Raw genomic sequence first — 18,349 nt, 5'->3', positions numbered from 1 at the left:
GCTGTTCGCGGGCTAAAATCGTAACAATTTGCTACGTCTCTTGAGTAAATTGGCTATTACTAACACGAGCTAACATTTAGGTTTAACACATTGTTACGTTGTGATTTGTGAGCAGTCTTGCCACTTTCATGGAGACAAACTGCTTCACGACGTGATACATCTTGATAGATAACAAACCTTTGTGGCTTCTCTTCTACGTAGGCAGGGGGCGTGGCGCGGCCGCTCAGCTGTCAGATCCACGCTGACCGCACAGGAGCACGCTGTGCGGAGTGTTTACTGACAAGGAGGACGAGAGACGACTTGTGTGAAGCTAATGTCAAGTTTCCAGAGAGAAAATGACGCTGCTAAAGCTCTGTTCAGGAGGCTCGAGGTTTCTTTAATGTCGTAAAGTAGAAGATCCCCTCAGTAGCCAAGTGACCCCTGTTTCCCCTGTGTTTACATGTTGTACTGTGGTTGATAGGAGATACCAACTGCTGATCAACATGGGATGTTTGTCCCTTCAATTTGAGAGCACTGATTAGTGTGAACTGTAAGAAAAACTTCTCTGCCTAGTCTAGTGCATCCATTGACTGGTACAACCTTGTGCTTGCACAGTGCAGTTACATGTCACAGAGCACTAGCTGACAGATGTATTATTTTATTGTGGACCAGGAGGTTAGCCAGCGTCAGCCTGCTGCCAGTACTGCTGAACCCAGATCAGGGAGCGAGCCAAACAATTACAAATGTTTTTTCAGTGAAGTCATTAAATAATCAAAAAACAGCACCTTATATGCACACACACACACACACGCTGTGTGTTTTGCAGCAGGAGGGTTCAGCTTTCTTTGCATTTGCTGTTTAAGCCCCCACCTGATCCAGTTAAAGTGTTAACGGGAAAGATTAAGGACGTGGCTGGTCACAGCAGGTCTTCCTTTAACTTCCAACAGATAGAGATCAATACATGCAGTGCAAAGTGCTGCAAGGTGATAGTAAAGACATGACAGGTTAAGATGGTTCACTTTGAAAAAGTCCTATAGATTATATTAGGCTACAAATGAATGAATTAGTTTCTGTAATAGCAATATCCATCCTAACAATGACACATAAATATAATATATACATGTAAATAAAGTCCATCATATATTGGCTTGTGCGCTCTGGATGACCTTATAGTAACCATGAGCCCACACTCCTCCCCTCCGCACTCAAAGATTACACATTTATTTCTCCCGGTAGTCTGCAGTTACTCCCATCGTGTCCGGGGAGTACAGTCACCACCGGGACAGAGCGGCGATGGCATCCCGGGTTTCCTTCACCCAAATCCGACTGGAAGCGGAGCTGGAGCGCTACCGGGCCGAGTGCCAGTGGGACAAGATTCCGGCGATCATCGACCAGATGCAGGCTGCGAAGTTTCACGAGGACGGTGAGTAGGTCTACACCTGGAGGGTTTCTGAAGTTGAGGCATCTCCTGCGCTTTCCTGGCTGCTCACTGAGCTGCACACTGCAAAAAATGAGCTCCGAGGAAAAAGTCAAAAAGTTATTTCAGCTCCACTTGATTTTGGGGAAGTTTCAGGAAGTTATTTCCAGAGTAGAAGGGTCAAGGAAAATCATTTTTAAAAAATAGAAGTTGAAGTTGATTTGCAGCGGCCACAGTGACCATTTACTGTATCCCATATTTACAAATCTGTTCAAATCATTTGCTTAAAAAATGTGATTTTAGGACTCCAGGACTTTTGAGAATCCAAAGTGTTTGTCACAGATGGATATTTTTTGTAGTGCATGGGTTGCACTGTACACAAGTTGGACTTTGAACTTGAACAAGATAGAGTGGATACGTTTAAAGGTTTCCTCAGTAAATCCTTTGTAGATTATAACAACAATCATAAGTTGCTTACATCTATCCCAGTGGGTCAGCTCAGGGGTCAGAGAGGGGTTGCCGGATGGCTCCAACAATAAACGTCACTCCCTGGAAGTTTATACTATACACAATGAATGAGTGTGTACATGATAAAAGGTATTGTATGGCCTTCTACCTTTTAACCTCCTCATACAGGATATACAGCACCATCTGTAAAGCAAGCTGTGTTGACTATGCCTTTAGTCTTTACCTCTGAAATCATTCCACCCTGTACATGTGCTCAAAGAAATGCAAACACACTTATCATTCTGTGCCTCATAATGCATTACTTTGCTAATGCACCTGCCTCCACCTCTCACTTAGCAGAGTAAATATGGGTTCAGGTGATCTGACTGCAAGTTCACTGTTATGTGCCCATAAGAGGCTGATAGTGCAGAGCAGCAGTTTCCCCCTGCCTGCACATGCACTGAAGTGTTAAATCAATGTGGTATTACTGTGTGCATGCATGGTTCACATTAGCTGATCTGACATTCAGTGTGTGCATAGGAGGCATGGTTCACTAGGAGAGTTAGTTTAAGACTCGAGATAGAAGAACTTCACTGTAGATAACATAATAAGGAATTCAAGTTGCTGGTAAAATCCACCCTACTGTGAAACTGTAAAAAAACGTCAGTGGCGGTGTACTCTGCATTCGTGGGTGTTGTGATGTAGTGACTGAGGTGGGATAAGAGCAAGGATTTTTATTAAAAGCTGATATTGTGCATCAATCTTCAATAATCTCATGATGAGAAATTAAATGTGGTAGTGACAAATACACCGCTTCACAGCACGAGCTGCTATTTAGACACTGTCCTATGTGTAACCATCTGAATTTTTACTGGAATTTTGATACAAGACAAGTTGTTTTTATGCTTAAAAAGCATTTAAAGTGACATAGGAAGAATGTATTGCCCTCACATTTGAGCGGGCTTTGGTTGCAGCAGTCCATGTGGAGAGCATAAGAAAGAGAACACACTGGCTGAAGCAGAATCTGTCGGCTATTGTCTGACAACGAGTTATCTGCCATCATATGTGGATAACTGTCTGTAGAGATTGGCAGAAATGTCTTTTGTGTCATTTTTGTGTATGAAGTTGCTAAATGGACTGCAGAGGAAGTTTTTCTAGATATCCTTTGGCAACACCAGAACTCCAAAACATTGGTTGTTGTCCCAAAAGGCTAAATCAGTCATCAAATGATAGCCTATGAATTCTGGGGTTCCTTTAACCTAACCATTTTTAGCATGTAGGTTTCTGGGCCCTCAGCAACAGTTGTAGTTGTTGTTGATTGCTGTAGCTAAAAATTTTTTTCTTCTAACGTGCAGATTGTGTAAGGGGAGTCAGACTGAACAGGGAAAAATGTTGTAATGTTTTGGAGCTTTGCTCTGTTTTGGTCTCCACCAACTCCTGAGAGAAATATCTGGCTTATTAGCTGCTAAATATTCTGCTATTTACACCAGCTAGTTGTTACCTTTGTCTTTCAGTGGTTTGGTGCTATGCAGGTAGAGTACAGTAGCTGATGAGATGTGAGACTGTATCAAGACAAAAAAGTTGTGAGCTGGAAAAAACAATTAACTGAAACTGTTAATATGACTTGATAATTCTGTGTGGGTTTATTACTATGAACTCCCCCTTTCACAAATAGCCACATACTAATATAAAGACAGCGATTATATACAGTGACTTTTACACAATTGGAAACCTGTCGATCAACAATCATCACTTCTTTTCTCCACATACTTCCTTCCCTAAAACTCGTCACTGTTAGTAACAGCTTCCTATTCTCTGGGGAGTTCAGTTATAATTAATGTGAACTGGGAAATTATTAACTGAGGATGATTTCGACAAATGGAGATGAAATAACAACAATGCATCAGTGTGAGTTAACTCAAGGCTAAATTTTCTTTCAGTACTTAATCAATCTTTATTAGATTCTTTTATGCCCAACAACAACACTGTTACCTCTTGGTTACTTTGTTACAATACTGACTCTTTCCAAAGAAATCATTAAACAGTTCTTGCTGTAGTTATGGAGTGAGACACGTCCTGGTGTTTATGCCTCACCGTCCCCTCACTGATAGGTTTAGCCTTGGCTGTGCTGATAAAACTAACTTGCAGATATGTCAAGTGTATCTGGACGTAAACACTGCTCACAGACTTGGCGTCAGAACACACGCACACAGAAAGAAAAAGCCAAACAGGAAGGTTTTAATCGAGTGTGTGTGTGTACACAAAAACTGAAGATTACCGCTGGACACTGCGCCCAGTTGAGAGTTAGTTTATCGTATCAGTAAACTGTAGTATCTTGATTCAGTAGAAGTGGACGTGGAGTGCTTATCATATTATTGCAATGTTAAAGCAGTTTAAGGAAAGTATGAGGGAAATGGAAACTATAACTTCTAAATAGACTTTACAACTCTGGCCTTTTTGAACTCCTCTCCCTGAGCTGGTGGGAAATGCTGTTTTTAATGGACTGAGTGAGGTTTGCTTTGGCTACAGAAACTAATGACCTGTGACCTTGAGCTCAAACCTGCTGCAATAAATTTAGTTCACTTCTGTTTTGTTTTTTTACTTTTTCAATCCCACCCCTCCAGATGACTACGGGACGCTGCTGATAGCCGAGGCGCTGCTCGAGGAGTGCCTGCAGGAGAACATGGACCTGTTACGGAGCTCCACACCATTGATGGACAAGACCCAACCCAGACTGTCCCGGGCCAAAGGCCACCTCAACACTATCCTCAGCCGAGGCCGCCTCACGGTCAGTCTAGTCTGGGTTCCTTCAGGTCATCCTGTAGCTGTACATCCTGCTCTGCCTCTTTACAGTGTATTTCCGTTATTTTAACTAAATAACGGAAGTGCTGAGACCATTACGGCACATAATACAGGAAGCTATATATACAGATCTCTTCCTTTGTGTTGCTTCAGTTTAACCATGTATTCCCTCTTGTCTTCCAGCCCCGGTATTTGAATGAGGCTCTGCTGCTCATGGCCAAAGTGCACTACGTGCAGGGTCGATACCGGGACGCCCAGGGAATGTGTGCCAGGGTGGGACTAGAGGAGCTGACAAGGGATGAGCAGCCAACCTACCATCTCCGCCTCCTGGCTGAGGCTTTTGTCATTAAAGGTACCTGATACCTCTGGAAATATTATAGGGAAATTCCATTTTTTTTCTACACCTTGGGATGTTTTCATAGTCGTTTTCTATCATTATAATCAGTAAGAAAAACATTAGATTCACAAGGTCCATTGCTAAGAAACACCAGCAGTCGGCAGTGAAATTATTCTTCAAACTATAACTGTTGCAGACTGACCTCCTGATTCAGTTTGACCCACACAATTTAAATAATGTGCCTTGTATTCCTCTTACTATTGACTGCTCAAGTGCACTGTAATTCTTAAGTGAATGGTTTTGAAAGTATTCAAAACTATGATCATATGTCCTAATTTTTCCTAAAGTTGCTATAATCAATATTTTTATATAAATGATGGACATGACTACTTATATGTGAAAGTAGCTTTGTGATGGACACACAGTGATATATCGCTCATCTTTGCAGTTCCCCTCAGCTTTATAGAGCTTCATAGTGTCTTTCAGCTCATTGTTTTGGTTTTTCTGTTCTGGTGCATTCTCACAGCTCCGATAAGAGTCGTCACAGAGGCATCTGGTAGCTGTTTTCACCAAAGAGCTTGGAAAATGGACTGTATACTACTTTCTCAGCATCAAACAGCAGATATACACAGATAGCAACTAGCTGGTGAACATATAGCAGCTAAAGAGCCAGATATTTTTTTAGGAGTTGGTAGAGACCAAAACAGAGCTACAAAGACAGGGAAAAAAATGATTCCAAATGAATGATAATGTCCATATCTTATCTCCTTGATGTGTAAATATGCAACTTTTTGCTAGTAAGTTAGCCACATAAGCTCATGGGCCGATCATATGTCAGTGATTCAGTGTTTGCTGACCCAGTGACCAAAATCAGTTAATGCATGTTTAAAGAATTATGAATCATTTTAACTACCATAGTCATATAAGAGGGCGTTTTCCTCCAGCTCAGTTATTATAAAGTAATTCAATAATGATTCCCAGTCAGAGAATATGACACACACACACAAACAAGGGAAGGAGAGGAAACAAAGTAACATTGTCAACAGGTTTCACTGGAAACTACGTTTTCATTTTGATAAATACCTGCATAAACATTACAGTATCGTCTCCCACAAACCTTTTACAGTGTTTGTGTGTGAAGAGTCAGATGATTCATTGATTGATTATCATATGTACTCAGATGTTTCAGTGAAACCTGTCTTATGGCCTTAACACAGCCCATCTCTTGTGTAACAAAACTATTTACAGTTTTAGTGCAATATAATGAGCTTCATAAACCCACATTATGTCAGACGCAGCCTTGTGTTACCTGTCACTAGGATTCCAGACTATTTGAACATGTACTGTAGTGCTGCACATTCACAGCAAATCCTCCACCTGTCAGCTTGTGGGCCACCGAGGACCGGCATGTGTCCATAAAAAACACCACAGGCAACAGCAAACAGCTCTCTGCATATATTGACTTTATGATGCCATTCTTAGTCCCATTTCAGGGAGTCAGAACAAAGCTAAAATTACACAGATCTTGTATGAGGTCTAGAAGAGGAAGTGGAAGGGAGGTTAGCAAGCCAATCTGTGGAAATGAATGTGACACGCCTGGAAAATATCAGCTTGATTGGACAGATAGTTATGTCAGTAACCTCGCTGCGTGTTAGTTTGACTCTTCACATCTCAGCTTGTGGATGACACTGATGATGTGAAAATCTGTCCCCTAAGGCACGCTCTGCCTCTCCTGAACACACCTTCAGTAATTGCACCGAAGTAATGACGCCTAAAAAAAAGGAGAGATTCAGAGTTAGGCAATGACTGAAAGGCCTTCAGGGAACAGATTTACAGTAACTGGCAGATCTCTACACAGATGCTTTTTTAAAAACCTGATGATTATGAGTCATATGTGAAGGAAAGCGTTTACTGTTACTCACAGTCACACAGGCACCCGCGCTGTCTGCCAAAAATGCAGTTTGGTTATAGTAGATTATTCTAAACATGAAAAATGCTTTTTACAGTCGGATACAGTCTTGAAGTATTCTGACAAATTGAATACCAACACTATTAGAGGTCAAAGGTAGAACATTACTCCATATATAGTCCTTGGAGCTCTGAATAATCTTGTTAACTTATAATCATCATGTCATTACGCGTTGCTGTTTCCTGATAATCAAACATGACCTCATGTTCACGAAACTGAAGAATTTTATTATAGTAACTGATCTTTATTTCCTTTGATGGTTTTGAAACTCACTGCATGATATTTATAGCAGATTGTTATGATTGACTCTCACATGCTGCATGAGAAAACGGATCAAATCCTTTGGGTTTTCCACAGCTCCTTCCCATGTGTTTTTCATGTACATCTTGCTTATTGTTGTGGGAATGTTTGGATGATGATGTCTTGTCCATTGGCAGCTCTCTGCTTATTTGATTAGGCCTGGCGTCTGGTCTGAGGCTGCTGTCCGTCACAGGCCTCCTGCAGTCTAGAAATGTTCCTGTTCACTCTGTTTATTTGCACCATAAAGTCCACTAACGGACATCAGACCTGGCATCTGGACCAGAACTGCCCGGCTTACTTCTTCTTCTCTGTTCAGCGCATGCATCCAGCGAAAATACAAGAACAGTAAAAGAAACTTAAAATATAAAGAAATTTAAAATAAAACTGAGATTCTTATTCATGTGCTCTGGCTTTGAGTTGAATGAGTGACTTAAAGTGTGAGTATTTTCTGTGAAACTTGTATATTTATTACAGACTAAAATATCTGAGACAAAAAAGGAAAGGATGTGGAGGATGTAGATTATACCTTAACGTTTCAGTCTCCATACAGACAAAACATTATGACTCAGACAGTAAATGATACAGAAATGCAAAGGAAAGCATGCAGCTGCTTTCACCTGCACCTGCAGCTTTTTGCATTGTTCCTTCCTTGCACTTTTTTTATCGTTTCTTAACCTTGACCTACCTTTTCCCCACAGCTCATTCTCTAACTGCCACCAATACATGCAGGATAATTCATAATAACCCGGCCTACATCGTTCATCCTAGAGTCTCACAGATATTTTAATAATTAAATTGTCTTTAACAGAGAATAGTCCCACTGATATATAGAAGGACTGTGCGGTGGATGCCACCTGGCCAGCATCATCTTTTTAGCATTACTGCATGCTGATAGCTGCATTTGCTGTCTTTGAGTCAATAGCGTACATCCATGGAAAGACGTACATCTCTTAACCTAAAGTGTTTCAGATAGATGCTTTTTTCCCAGAAACTTTGAATTGATGGACACTTTGACATTTAAAAATATCCCCGTTTTTTGTTCAAATGATACAATTGGGAGAAATGTCACTTTGGTGTCAAATAAGTTTGATATGAGAGTTCAGGTATGTTAGTTTATGTTTTAGATTTAATGAAGAATGAGAGGCATTGCTCCATCCTCTGGTCCAGTTTATAGATGACTCTGAGCAGTCTTTATTACATATTGTAATTACATGCCAGTGGAATAGGTAAAACCACAATAGTTTGGATGGTGGGTAGTAGCAGGTGGTGGTCAGTTCATGCACATGGTCTCTCTTGTGTTTTAGGTCTGTCTCTGGACCACCAGACAGTTTCTGCAGTGTCTCGTCTGCGCCTGTCAGAGAGGGAGGAGGAGAGTCTGTCCTGTTTCCTCAGGGCCTGTGATGCAGCTCTGTCCTACCTGCAGGAGCTCGATAAGGTCTATCTGTACATACATGCATGAAGTGTGTACAGGTTTTGTGTACAGGGAGTGTGTGTGTGTGTGTATTTATGTAGTGTCTTAAACATAACACAAAAAACATATAAAATAGAAATGTATCTGTGTGTCTGCATTAAGTACAGTTTCCAGCAACGTTTGAGTCAGTATATCTTTATTTTAGTTTGTTAATGTTTTCTGACACAAATCTTTTGTATTTAGTCATATTCAGTGGTTCTGTATTCATCAGGGGTGTAAAGTGCATTTAAAGTACCTTTAAGGAACTAGTACTTTACTTGTATTTCCATTCTCTGCAACTACATGTACACTCGTGTAGTCATCGTAGCTGCTGGCCAAATTTGCACATTAAGATTTTACATTCAAAACATATGGTCAGAGTAATTATGATGACCTCCACCTCACCCTGCTTCAACATTAAAGTACTACATGTTAGTGCATTAATAATATAATAATAGGTTCCATTCTGCATAATAAGTTCTGTTTCTTTTGACACTGCACTTGTACTTCTGTCAATACTTTTGTACCTACTTAAAGAAAGGTTTAAATGCAGCACTTTTACTTCTAATGAAATATTACAAATATCTCATCCTAAGTCAGCTCGGATAGGCTCCAGCCCCCGTGACCCTGATGACTATAAGCGGTTACAGGAAATTAATGGATGGATGGATGGATGGATGGATGACTGATTCTATCTGCATTCATTCACTCTGACAAAATGCTTTGCTGCTACACTGATATTATACTAGAACAAGGATCAAAAGGCAAAACACACAAACATTCATACTATATACAGTTTAAATATAGTCAATATAAACATTGTCATCCATGTGTTTTCAGGTAGTAACAACACCACACACCAAGACAGCCAAAGCCAGTCTGCTTCCACCTGTGGACATCGACCTGGGCTACTTTGTGCAGGCTGCGTTACAGAGCGCTTACCTTTGCCTGCTGCAGAGGGGGTGAGTCGAGCAGCCCTGCATACACACAAGTGTACCAAAATCTTTAAGATATAACAGGTTCCTTAATCTGGGTAATTTTTAAGACAAAACTAATGTGAAAAGACTGCATGTCTTCAAATTGATTTTCATTTTGTAGTTGATTGTTGGCCTTAAATATGTACCTGACTGGAAGTCATTATTATGCAGTATGTTCAAGTGCATTCTCATCTATAGAAGAGGGAACCTTGGGCTCTTTCTTCCAGCTCTTTTTTAAAAAGTGAGGAGAAGAATTCAAAGAAAAGCTTCTGAGTGCCACTCGACTAAGTGGAGTACTGATGCATTTTAATTTGTGACCAGCAGGTGTCAGTGTTGCTCTTGGACTCAGTGTTTGAATAACTGTTACATACACTGAGTTTCCACTTTATTAGGTACACCTAGCTGAAAGTAATGCAGTCCAATACAGCAGTCCTGCAGTAAATGTAACCTTTGTGAAGGTTGTAATGTTTTGTTTTTGTTGAAACTATTTAAAACATGGTTACTGTGGAGTAACCTGAGAGCTTTTTCTAATATTTCTAATGTAATTGTTGGAGACTGGTTGACAAAATATTAGAAACACTAGCAGCTGGGTGTATTGTTTTAGTCTCTATATAATTTATAAGGCAGGTCAGGCCCTGGGTATGTGAAGCAGTATGCAGCCAGAATATCGGTGCTGTTCACTCAGTCCATCAGCCTCTTTTTCTGTATCTTTACAACATTGCACCTTCAAAACCTATACATCACACTGATATACGCCTACTGTGTGTGCGTGTGCATGTGTGTGTTAGTCATCTTGCGCAGGGTGCTCACCAACTGCGTAGGGTGCTCAGGGTGGTGGAGTCACGAGGGTCTCAGAGCTTCAGAAAGGTGAGGTCTCACATACACACACACATGCAGCAAACACAATCACTCATAAGCAGTCGCTCTAGTTTGTATTTCTAGCTACAAGGCATTCGTTATCATCAGCTCATCTATTCCATTAATGCACTGTGGTGTCCTCCTAGTCTGCAGCGAGGAAGCTAGCAGAGGTGCTGCTGAGCTCTGTGAGTGAGGACAGCTACTGGCCCCCGCTGGGCCCCCCACCCACAGCCTGGCTCCACAGAGAGGGAGCCGCCGCCTCCAAAGATGCCATCTACCCCACTGTTAAACCACCCCAACGTTACAGCACTGACTGGTTCGCATTGTTTGTTTCATTTCGATGACACCTGCTGTCTCAATCCTCTTAATTCTCGTCTCCGTTATATCCAAGTGCAATTGCTCCACCCAAGTTAAACATTCAAGAAGGCCGATGCCTCATGTGATTGTTTTTTGTTACTCAGTTGTGTCAACTCACCATTGTACCCACAGTAGTTATCTCTGGGTATTGATTTCTTTTGTCAGAGTAGCACTTTGAGCCCATGTGGTATCAGTTTTGTCCAAGTTACTGTCCTACCAACAACTGTAGCACTTGACAGTTGGTGTAATTTGTACTAAAAATCATGATCAGGTAACAAAGTAAAAGGACGCCCTTTCACATGTAACTGACCTTACAGGAGAGTAATATACTGGGTCATTCAAGGTGAGGAATACCTGCAACACACCCAAATCATTTCACACACCTCTCCTCGTCTTACCAGTGGGATGTAGAACTGCACTCTACTTGATTTTTTATTCATTGGTTGACAATCATAGTACAGTTAATAATAATTAATAAAAATAAATTATTTGATATATATTATTGTGCATAAAATACAACTTTGACAGACAATACTGAGACACAACACTGTAACAAAACAAACGCAGTGGCTTATGGTTTACATCCAGCATGAACACACCCTGCATAGAAAATGTTAAGTAAATATGAAAATAAATGTTTAAACTGATATATATATATAAAAAAAAGTGCAACTAGACTACAAACGATCAAACACATTTTTCTTCTGCATTTAGTGATATGATCAGCCGAACTGGGAAAACAGAAATCTCAAAGCTCAACCCAATTATTTAATTAGCCTTTAATTACCTGTGTGAGACCAAGCAAATTAGAAAGCAGCTGTGTTTTACAGTCCTGTTAGTCCTGGACTAGCTCAACACTTTCTGAACCAGAGCCTAACCTGGTCTTTGTGCTTCTTTTTTTTGTGTTGAAACTGGAAAATGGACATGACATCATAACATGACATAAGCAGCACAGCACAGCATAACAAGTGACATAATGTAATGTGATGTGATACAACATGATATAATAGCATAAGATATCATGTCTTAAAGTAACATAACATAACTGTCACTTTAGTGACATACTGGATCACTTTAGTATGTCACTAAAGTGACATACTGGATCATAACTTGACATAAAGTAACATGCACAAGAGTTCAACATGCACTGCGCAGTCCTGACATGACAACCAGCACACTGAACTCTATCAACATTTTGTTATCTTGTGGCTGCATTTCCTTCTTTGCAGGGATCCTGTTGTTCAGGCCCTGCAAGCCATACTTAGTCACCGCCACATGACTAATCCTGCCCACACTATCATAAGTGAAGATCTAAATCTATGTCTGAGATTAGAAGGAGAGTAGGAACAAGAGACGTCACCCTGAGGAATAGCTGTACTTCAGTATTGTTCATGGCTTTTGTCATTGGTTACCTCTTTTGAAAAGGCCACCATGGCGTCTGGTAAATGTGTCCTTTAATAGGACACGGAGCCGACCAGAGAGGGAAGAGAAGCAAAGAAAGTGATGAATGAGAGGGATGGGAGAAGTGGAGAAGGAAGAATTGAAGGAGCCAGTGTGTGTGTGTGTGTGTGTGTGTGTGTGTGTGTGTGTGTGACATCTGAGATACTGGTGTGTAGTGATACACCTAGAGCGGTCCGTGTTTAGTTACGGCAGCACAATTGAGACAGAAACTGGACACTCCCAGCAATCTGACGATCTACCCCAGGACAAGTCGTGTATGTGTGTGTGTGTGTGTGTGTGTGTGTGTGTGTGTGTGTGTGTGTGAGGGATAGACTTCCTGTTATTGGTACTATTTCCTGTTTCCTGTGTCCTGGCAGTTGCTTCTGTCCTCAGGACGTGGTGGAGGAGGCTGTGTTGCTGCTGCTCGTCACAGAGTCCATGGTGAGAAACACACACCTACACACACACACACACACACACAAACACAGCTGTCTCTAGTGTTCCCCTTACACTCCATGTTCTCAGCCTTTTCAAGGAATAGACCCCCACCTTAACAGAGGACCTTTCTGCTTAGACCATCAGCATCACCACCTTTCCTTCCCTTAGATGTCCTCCTCTTTCTCCCTCCTCCTCCTCCTCCTCTTCCTCACTCAGCATCTCTGTCCGTCCAGGCCAGCGGCGACGCGGTGATCAGTCGTCTACCAGAACAGGCCGAAGCTCGCGAGGCCAGTCTGCAGGATGCCACCTCTGTCTACGACCTGCTCACCATTGGCATGGCCAGGAGGGGGCAGTATGACATGCTTTCTGAGGTGCAGTGACTCTCACACACATATACGCACAAACACAAACACACACTCTATGCTGGAGGTCTGAGGGGAGGAGAGCAAAAGAGTGAGAGATGAGATGTGTTAGTGAGAGCTTTGCCTTTGCCAAACTTTTTAATGAATGTCCTTATCACTTTGAGCGAGGGGATTATGTGTCTTTTCTCTCACTGTCTATCAGTCTCTTTGCACCCTCCTCAGCACCTGTCTTTTTTAAACTTCTTCCTCCCTTTTTGTCTCTCAGTATCTTGCTCCAAATTCCTCCTCCGGTTTCTCACAATTTTACAAGCTCTATTACCCCCCAACCCCTCTAATATGACCTCTACCCAGGTGTGGGAAGTTGGGGAGGCGGAGGTTAGAGGGGTCGTCTCAAATTAGGTCTGTCCACCTGTCTGACTGATTCATAGATAGCATCGGTCATCTCATAAGAAGGACCACACACACAGACACACACACACACACACACACACACACACACACACACAAATGCTCATAACACACTGACGTAGATCAGTGGATCAGTTTGCTGATATATGAGGGCAGTATGGGCCATTTATTAAAAATTAGGTGTCAGCCAGTCAGTTCCATCCATCTCTGATGTGATGAATAAGATTCACATTGATTGATTACAGACTGACTGAAGCATTAATCAATCCACGCTGCGTCTGCAGCAAGTTCTGATTCCAATATCAATCGGAGGATGCACAAGTATGTGTTAGTGCTATTAAAAGCCGGATTATGCAAAGCATATATCTGACACTCGTCAAGTTCAATGATCTGAAATACTTCAAAATAAAATGAGCTAATGATGGAAGAAGAAGAAGAAGAAGAATTCAAACTAAATTAAGTTGTCATAAGTTGTCAGATGTCATTAAGGCAAAGCGGTAATACAACATTATAAAAACATACCATTATTAGTAATTAAAAAATGGATACAGTAAAAGTACTTTCTTCTCCTGCTGTCAGAGTCATGTATTATTATATATGTGAAATGATTGTATTAATATTACTGGTGCATTAATGTGTAAGTATCTGGTCCAGGTGGCTCCAGGGATGGCAGTGTCAGTCAGCCCGGTCCAGACTGTTGGATGGATTGCCATGAAACCTGGTTAAGATGTTCAGTGAATGACTCCCTGATGGCTCTGGTGATCTCTTGACTTTTCATCCAGTGCAAACATTCACGTTTCCCGCTGAGTGAATTGTAACAACTCTGGTCATTTAGTGTCATCACCGGATCATTGTTGAACACGTTGGTTTTTGAAACAAATATCTCATCCCATCAGCCTCAGCTGTCCTTTGTGTTCGGTGATAATTAGCTAATGTTATCATGCTGGCATACAAACCACATGGTTGACGTGGTGAACTGATAATAATCAGCCTGTGGTCATAGAGCTCAAGGCATCACTGTGACAAAGCACATCCTCACAAAGCTTCTAGCTGTAGGCCCTAACCACTGTTAACTACACTACACTTTTGAGTAGTTCTATAAAAATCCATTATTTAAAAAAAAAAAAGTAAGTACTGTAGTATCAAGTAAAGTCAAATAAAAGTCAAGTTATGCATAAAACAGACACTTTTTACAGTGTATTCTGAGTACAGTACTTATCACTTGCAGTTTTCTGTTTCCTGCATCTCAGTGTGTCTGAACCCCGCTTCCACCTCTGCATATTAACCTCTTAACCAGGGGTTAAATTGGAATTTGGTATGTGTGGAGGCCTGATTTAGCAGGGTTAACAAGGGTCAGCACCATTACGTATACGTAGCAGGAGCAGCAGCAGTGACACTTTCATAATCGCAGACTTGACAAACATGACTGCATCTCTGTCCGGCGCACAGCTCACTTCAGCCGTTGTATCATTTAAGAAATATTAAGTAATACAGTTGACTGCACAGTCCACAGTCTCACTCAGTTAATCAGACCTCACACTGCTGGGTATGTTGATCTCTTTGTCTCCCTGTTAAATGGTTATCAGCAGTTTATTTCATCACAATATTAGGCAGACCTTTTTCTTGATTTAGCTCACTTCTGCATGAGTGACAACATCTGACTGAGCGGCGCTCCACGCCATCCTCTGCTCATCCACACACACATCAATCACATTATTGTGTACTGAAGCAGAGCTGAGTGGGTGGTGAGTGGTGACTGACAGTCATTTCAAGCTAGAAAAATGTAGTGAAGAAGAGTGGCCATCCAGTTTAGTGACTACTTGTAGTGTTCTTAACCCTGGTTAAGACTTGCTCTTCTAAAGATGATGTAGTTGTTGTTAGGACATTTTCAGCACACACTTTTTGGACTCGGTTTGGACATCAGCCTTTACCTACACATCACACTTGTATGAATTGTAAAACACACTTGTATGTTTGCATTTCTCCTCTCAGTGTCTGGAGCGAGCCATGAAGTTTTCATTCAACGAGTTTCACCTCTGGCACCAGCTGGGCCTGTCACTCATGGCGGCCGGGAAGGTGAGCTCATTTCTCCTTATATACCAGCAACAGCCCCTCTCTCTCTCACACACACACACACACACACACACACCGCTACGACACACCCAAAGGAGACATCCATCTTCTGCCATACCTCTGTCCTGTACACGGCAGGCGCTCCTGACTCACCCTCATGTCCAGACGTGCGACAAATAGCATTCACAGATAAGTGTCCAGTCTGCGCGGAGGAGCAGATGGGTGGTGTTGTACACGATCTGGACAATTCAGATAATGCCAAGTTAATTAATCGTACAAAAACAACAACGAAACAGCATTCAGCTACCTTATTAGTCTAAATCAGATCCTTTGTGGAAACCCTCACCCCCATCTGCTCCAAAAAAACAATAAATTATTGTAAATAATACAAATAAATGAATTTATTTGTAGATTAATAAAGTTAAAGTTGCAATGTTAAAAAAATCTGGACATTCTTCAAATGGGAATCCTGGGAGCTGAAATAGCTCCCTCCCTTCTCTCTCCGTCTGTCTGTGTGTTCACCAATGTGTGTGTGTGTGTGTGTGTGTGTGACAGAAAAATTGATCTGGGTTGCAGGATAAAGTGACACTGCAGATCAATGGAGAGCTCTAGAAATAGGCTGCTCCCTAGAAGGAGAAGGGGCCGCCTCAGTGTCGTCACATCCGCTTCTATTTAGGGCCAGCAGTGTGTGTATGTGTGTGTGTGTGTGCGTGCGCGTGTGTTTTCGTGCATGTGTGTGAGTGCACGTGCGTGTGCATGTGGTCCATTAATGATTGGCCTACATGTATTAAGTGACTGTGTGCCTAAATGGGTCTATTAGGGCTGTGTAAGGACAGTTGATATGTGTTTGATACACTCGCCTAAAAGCGACCCATGTCATCTGTGGCTGCATGATAACTGGCTGCTGCGTGGACATGAATCACAATTTGTCAGTGACGTACGTGTGTGTGTGTGTGTGTGTGTGTGTGTGTGAGGGAGTTGGTGCTGTGTCTGTATTTAAAGAGTGTGCCAAGATGAGACCAGAGGACCCCTCATTGCCTCTACTGGCTGCTAAAGTCTGCATTGGTCAACTGCACTGGGTGAATACACACAAAACATTCAGCCATTTACATAAAGACCTTATTTGCTCTCTCATGTTTTTTGCTCTACATTTCCCACAGATACTTGTTGCTGTGATACCTTCAGAATTTTTCTATGATGAGTTTCTGTAGGTGGAGCTGTTTTCCCCGTCTGTTCAGCCATGTGGTGGCCTTTGCTGATTCTTGCTAACTCCTTTATTTAAAGAGTAGATACAGAGGAGCAGATGTTTACATCCAGATGAAGGGATTTCCAGAGAAATCCGAGGGATCAAAATGATGCGGGAGAAAATATTTATTAATGTGTGTTGATTTCTTTCTGACTTTTCCTGTGAAATCTTGGAAACACAATCTCTTCATCCCTTTTAAAATCACATGAGATGATCTGAGAAAATAAAAATCCATGTTTGCTTTAACTGTTCACAATGCAAGGCATGTTCATCGATCCACCCACAAGGCTATTGCTGTGGAACAAAATAAAAAAAATTGTTTATTTTCCCACCTTTTATCAAATATTTCTTCATTTTTATCCGTGCTGGAAGACCTAGGGCACTATGGATGTCAATGTCAGTCATTCACCCCACTTTGTTCCAGACTGAAATATCTCAACTATATTTTATTAACAATATTTTTGAAGAACATCCATGCCCTCCTCAGATGAATTGTTAAAATTTATGTGATCCTCCTTTAACCCAATGTAGCACCACCATCAAGTCAAACTTTAAATTTGTCCTATACTTCATTTGGTAATGCACACAACTCTGCTGACATGCACCCCTGTGATAAGGGGTCAAAAGTAGACAGGCTTTGTATTGAGAGGTCACAAGCTGCTGATTCAGGCTAATAAACGTAAAGGTTCACATTTCACAGGATTACAGACATAGTCGAGGATCAAGGGATCCATCCATCCTCCATCTGTAACTAACGAGATATCACAAATCTGCATGTGAACACATCAGCTTTATAATCCATGTATGTTTATGTTCATTTACCTCGACCTGCGCCCTTAGCTGCAGCCAACACTCATAAGACGATAAGCTGAAAGGTGAAGTCGTTTCACAGAATATTTGCACCACACAGACAGCAGCTTTATGGAATATATAGTGTGTGTAAAGCACAGCCACGCCATGCTGCTAATGTTTTGGGATTTGCACTGGGGTCGCAGATATGCGTCACAGTGAAGCACGGCCAGCTTGGATAGTCCTGCTGTTCATGATCTGGGTTGGAGGGAGAACAACAACAGTGGTGTTTAGGGGGTGGAGGGAGAGCGAGAGAGAGAGAGAGAGAGAGAGAGAGAGAGAGAGAGAAAGGGGTCAGAGATTAGAAAAGCTAACGGGCGAATTGAGAGAGCACATCTGTCGGTGGCTGGAGATCATGGCAGGCCAGAAACACTAAGGAGCTTACAGCCTTAATCACAATGGGATACTATGGCCATAGTACAGTGGTGCATTACATAAATGGGCCACCATTATCCACCATCAGCCACACTGGACAGTCTGAACTATTATCTAGCTGGCAACATTTTGGCTCACTAGCCCACCAAACAAAACTCCCTGATCATTTCTTCATATTTTTCAGGGTTTAAATGCTCCTATTCATGTATGTGGAACAGCAACGGATCTTAGGACACATGAAACCCTCTCCAAACCCATGACGTCA

General features: G+C 41.7%; 1 protein-coding gene across 2 annotated transcripts in view; it reads left to right on the top strand.

Annotated features, from left to right (window-relative positions):
* Positions 1-1,239: 1,239 nt before the first annotated feature.
* The window catches only part of ttc7a (tetratricopeptide repeat domain 7A), a 52,316-nt gene continuing 35,206 nt past the window's right edge, over positions 1,240-18,349 (top strand). The window contains exons 1-11 of one of the 2 annotated variants that reach the window (XM_027278468.1): positions 1,240-1,402; positions 4,468-4,631; positions 4,829-4,997; positions 8,556-8,686; positions 9,542-9,663; positions 10,467-10,545; positions 10,683-10,852; positions 12,711-12,774; positions 13,005-13,142; positions 15,534-15,617; positions 16,589-16,693. In XM_027278468.1, coding sequence (XP_027134269.1) covers positions 1,273-1,402; positions 4,468-4,631; positions 4,829-4,997; positions 8,556-8,686; positions 9,542-9,663; positions 10,467-10,545; positions 10,683-10,852; positions 12,711-12,774; positions 13,005-13,142; positions 15,534-15,617; positions 16,589-16,693 — 1,356 coding nt within the window. In that variant the 5' untranslated portion in view covers positions 1,240-1,272. Of the gene's footprint in view, positions 1,403-4,260; positions 4,356-4,467; positions 4,632-4,828; positions 4,998-8,555; positions 8,687-9,541; positions 9,664-10,466; positions 10,546-10,682; positions 10,853-12,710; positions 12,775-13,004; positions 13,143-15,533; positions 15,618-16,588; positions 16,694-18,349 lie in introns of those variants that run through there. The other variant, XM_027278469.1, reaches the window with a different exon arrangement.

This window comes from Larimichthys crocea, chromosome III, assembly GCF_000972845.2.
Source record: "Larimichthys crocea isolate SSNF chromosome III, L_crocea_2.0, whole genome shotgun sequence".
Classification (NCBI taxonomy): domain Eukaryota; kingdom Metazoa; phylum Chordata; class Actinopteri; family Sciaenidae; genus Larimichthys; species Larimichthys crocea.
Note: the sequence above shows the minus strand (reverse complement) of the source record. Positions and strands in the feature narration are given on the sequence as shown.